The sequence below is a fragment of the Protobothrops mucrosquamatus genome, unplaced genomic scaffold (genome assembly GCF_001527695.2).
Source record: "Protobothrops mucrosquamatus isolate PMUCROS unplaced genomic scaffold, P.Mucros_1.0 scaffold_3, whole genome shotgun sequence".
Classification (NCBI taxonomy): domain Eukaryota; kingdom Metazoa; phylum Chordata; class Lepidosauria; order Squamata; family Viperidae; genus Protobothrops; species Protobothrops mucrosquamatus.
The window spans coordinates 45,831-49,880 of record NW_015386079.1 but is presented as its reverse complement, the minus strand read 5'-3'; the positions used below and the strand labels follow the sequence as shown (position 1 = coordinate 49,880).

Below are 4,050 nucleotides of genomic sequence, written 5' to 3'. Positions count from 1 at the left end.
AATAGAAAGGAGGGCTGAAATGTTAACAGTTTCCTTTTCTTTCATCTGTTAGTCATACCGTGTTTCCCTGAAAATAAGACCTGGTCTTATATTTCTTTTTGGCACCCAAAGACACATTAGGGCTTATTTTTGGGGAAACATCAGGGTGATCAGCCTGGCCATGCACCCCACCCCTGGCACATGCACAAGAGGCGGTGAGCATGCGGGGACTGATGGTGTCCGGCAGCATCTGCAGCCCACTGACCCCCTGGTGTGGCGCAGGTAAGTCTGAACATGGAGGCAGAGGCTGGGGGGAGGCAGGCAATTTGGATGCACTATGTGGCCGCTGGCTCGCCGGAGGCTCGTGGGAGGCTTGCGTGGAAGCACCGGCAGCAGGCAGAAGCAGAGGCATGGGGGGGGGGGAGGCAGGCAATCCCGACATGCCACCAACTCCATCCCACCGTCTCTCAGCTTGCCCAGGGCTGTGTCAGGACAGGTAGCCACACGACGAGTCAGGATTGCCTCTGCTTCTGCTTGCTACTGGTGCTGCCGCACGAGCCTCCCGTGACTTTCCCAAGCCAGGTGGCCACACAGTGTGTCCAGATTACCTGCCTCCCCCACCTCTGCATCCGAGCTCGGCCTTACCTGTGCTGTGCAGGCTGCAGCTTCTGCTAGACACCATCGCCGCCTCCTGTGTTGACCACCCCCACTCTCCTGGGCTTAGTTTTGGGGTAGGGCTTTTATCAGGTGCATCTAAAAAATCAGGCTAGGGCTTATTTTGGGGTGGGTCTTATTTTTGGGGAATTGCAACTCCTTCGATGACTTCACATTATAAACCTAGCAGGTATTTGCCCAGAAGTATAAAGCTCTGTAAAAAGGTGACCCATTAATTCCAGAGGTTTTATCAAATGAACTCTTCTTGAAACATTTTCCTTTGGTGTTTTCACTGCATGGGTCTTTTTCTCTTTGTGGCCAGTTTTGGCAGAGTGGAGAATGGGGGGAGGGAATGGATGAAAACATTAATTCAGTTTTTGTTGAGATAAGAATTACCAAATTAATATGCAAAGAGGTATTCCACCTTCTCAGAAATTTCTGATGCAGCTCTCCATGTACAGACATGCATATGTTAAGGGAAATAAACATAAAATGCATTTGTTAGTGGGAGGAATATAAAATCACAATGTATTAAGGGCTTTCACATTACTTTGGCATTCACCGAAATGGATAATATCAAAATATTAATGTATTAACCCCTAAATCATCTCCCCTAGTCATCTCATAGATGTGAATGCATATGCTGCTTCTTTCCCTAGACTGGATTGGACTAGTTTGAAATGGATTGGACTATTGCAGTTTGAAACAGATGCAGAAAATTAAGTAAAATTTCAAAATTAATCATGTTATAGTATAGGATCCATACTTCCTACTCTAGAACCATTCTCAAAAACGCAAGTTTGAGACTGGCTAGCAATTATTCAGAATGGCGGTAACCAAAGAAGATATTTTGAAATTAAAAACATGTCCTTGCCTATTTCTCTTGCTCTCTCTTTCTCATGTCTTTCCTTCCTCCCTCTCTTTTAATTTACAGAGAACCCATAATTCAGCCTGTCCTCCTTTAAGTAATATGGATATGTCCTTGCTACTAATTTGTTCACATTCTCAAGGAGTACACATTGAAAATATCAAATATGGGAATAATTATTTGCCAGCATTACCACTGTCTTCTTAAAGCTTCTTCTCGCTACATCCTGGGGTCAAATGTAATCAGCAATTCAACTAGTCAACAGTGTTAATGCAATGATGGCAGAGAAGAAAGATTTGTTTGCTCTATTTGCTGTCACAGGATAAACTCTAGATAGAGAGTTGACATTTATTGGCCAGGTCAGCCCAATTTGTCTTCTACTAGCACTCTATCAACTAAACCACTTTATTGTTCCTAGCTCCTTAGAAATCAAAAGGACCTGAAATATACATTCCTGTAGAACATATTTGAAACAATCACCCCAGCTAACTGGTTTATCTCCCCATTTTGTAGGTGTTTTCACAAGATTACAACTCTAATTTTCACAATATTCAGAATTCCTTTAACTTAATCAGAGTTCAGGAACAGAGATTTTATATATCAAGTTGGAGGTCCCCTAGTTCAACCCTCTACTTAAGCAGGAAACCCTATACCATTTCAGACAAATGGTTTTCCAATCTCTTCTTTAAAAAACCTCCAGTGTTGGAGCACCCACAACTTCTGGAAGCAAGTCGTTCCACTGATTAATTGTTGTAACTGTCAGGAAATTTCTCCTTAGTTCTAGGTTGGTTATCTCCTGGATTAGTTTTCATCCATTGCTTCTTATCCTGCCTTCAAGTGCTTTGGAGAATAGGTTCATCCCCTCTTCTTTCTGGCAGCCCATTAGATATTGGGATACTGCTATCATATCACCCGCTAGCTGTGATAGCGCAGTGGTTAGAATGCAGTATTGCAGGTAATTCAGCTCACTGCCAGGAGTTCGATCCTTACTGGTTCAAGGTTGACTCAGGCTTCCATACTTTTGAAGTCAGTAAAATGAGGATCCATATTATTGGGGGCAATATGCTGATTTTGTAAATCGCTTAGAGAGGGCTGTAAAGCACTGTGAAGCAGTATATAAGTCTAAATGCTATTGCTACTCCTTTCATTAAAGTAGACATACCCAATTCCTGCAACTGTTTTTCCTATGGTTTAACCTCCAGTCCTCTAATCATCTTTGTTGCTCTTCTCTGCACTTTTTCTAGAATCTCAGCATCTTTTTTATATATGTATGTATATATATGTGTGTGTGTGTGTGTGTGTATCTATATCTACAGTGCATTCAGAAAATATTCAGACCCCCTTCACTTTTGTCAATTTTGTTATGCTGCAGTTTCTACAGTTGTTGAAATTCATTTTTTCTCATTAATCTAGACTCAGTACCTCCTAATAACAAAGTGAAAACAGAATTTTAGAAATGTCTGCAAATTTATTAAAAATAAAAAACAGAAATATCACATTGGTATAAGTATTCAGACCCTTTGCAACAATACTTGAAATTTAACCCAGGTGCCTCCCATTGCTTTTGATTGTTGCTGACATGTTTCTATACCTTGATTGGAGTCAACCTCTGGTAAATTAAATTGATTGGACATGATCTATATTCATTCCAGAAAAGCTACTTTCTAATCTGATTTCTTTTATATTCCAGTAGATTCATATAATTGTAGAACCATGCAGTTTAAAGCAGCCATTTAGGCTGCAGACTCCAACTTATTGCTCAGTTCAAGATTGTAAATTAAGCTTGTTAGGAGCATACATACTCACAGATAACTTCCATCCTGACTTACTGATTTGTACTCATATGAGGTGAGATAGGAATTTATGTAGGCCTGTTATTGGCATAAAACCATGAAATCCTGAGCTGCACTAAATGAAGGTATGTTGGTGTGAATGTTAACATCCTTTCAGAGGGCAAATCAACAGAAGCTTTGAAAAAAATTCTAGTAGGTTAGATAAGAGAATGGTTATATAGCAGAAATATTAAAAATATCTATCCTGTGTATGCGTGCTTTCTTTCTCTCTCTCTCTGATAGATATAAATAATCTATTAAAATATTAAATGAATACACACACATATACATACATATACACACATATACATATATACATAAATACATACGCGTATACATACATATATATCAATAATAATATTAAAAACAAACTGATGATTCCTGGGTATATCCATATTCAAGTAGCTAAAAAGCACGAACACCAGGAAATTTTGCAAAACTATATTTTTGCAAACCTTTTATAGTTTTGCAAAATTTCCTGGTGTTCGTGCTTTTTAGCTACTTGAATACATACATACATATATATAGTATAAAATAGATAAAAACTCACGATCACCAGGAGAGTAAAAAAGTTTAAAACTTTAATTTAAAACCAAGCTTTCGCTGGGAGCTCCCAGCATCATCAGGGTTAGCAAGCCAGTCTATGGGTGTGCCTTAAGTAAGGTTGTTTGACATCTGCGCCCGGCTCCTAGAACGCGTGATTGGCCCCAACCAATT

The 4,050-nt window shown here is 39.8% G+C and overlaps 1 protein-coding gene across 1 annotated transcript in view; it reads left to right on the top strand.

The window, feature by feature from the left end:
* The first annotated feature begins 200 nt into the window (after window positions 1-200).
* LOC107284142 (calpain-8-like) overlaps window positions 201-4,050 on the top strand; it is a 36,200-nt gene continuing 32,350 nt past the window's right edge. Inside the window, 1 exon segment of the mRNA XM_029283405.1 lies at window positions 201-261. Within this exon segment, the coding sequence (XP_029139238.1) occupies window positions 201-261 (61 nt within the window).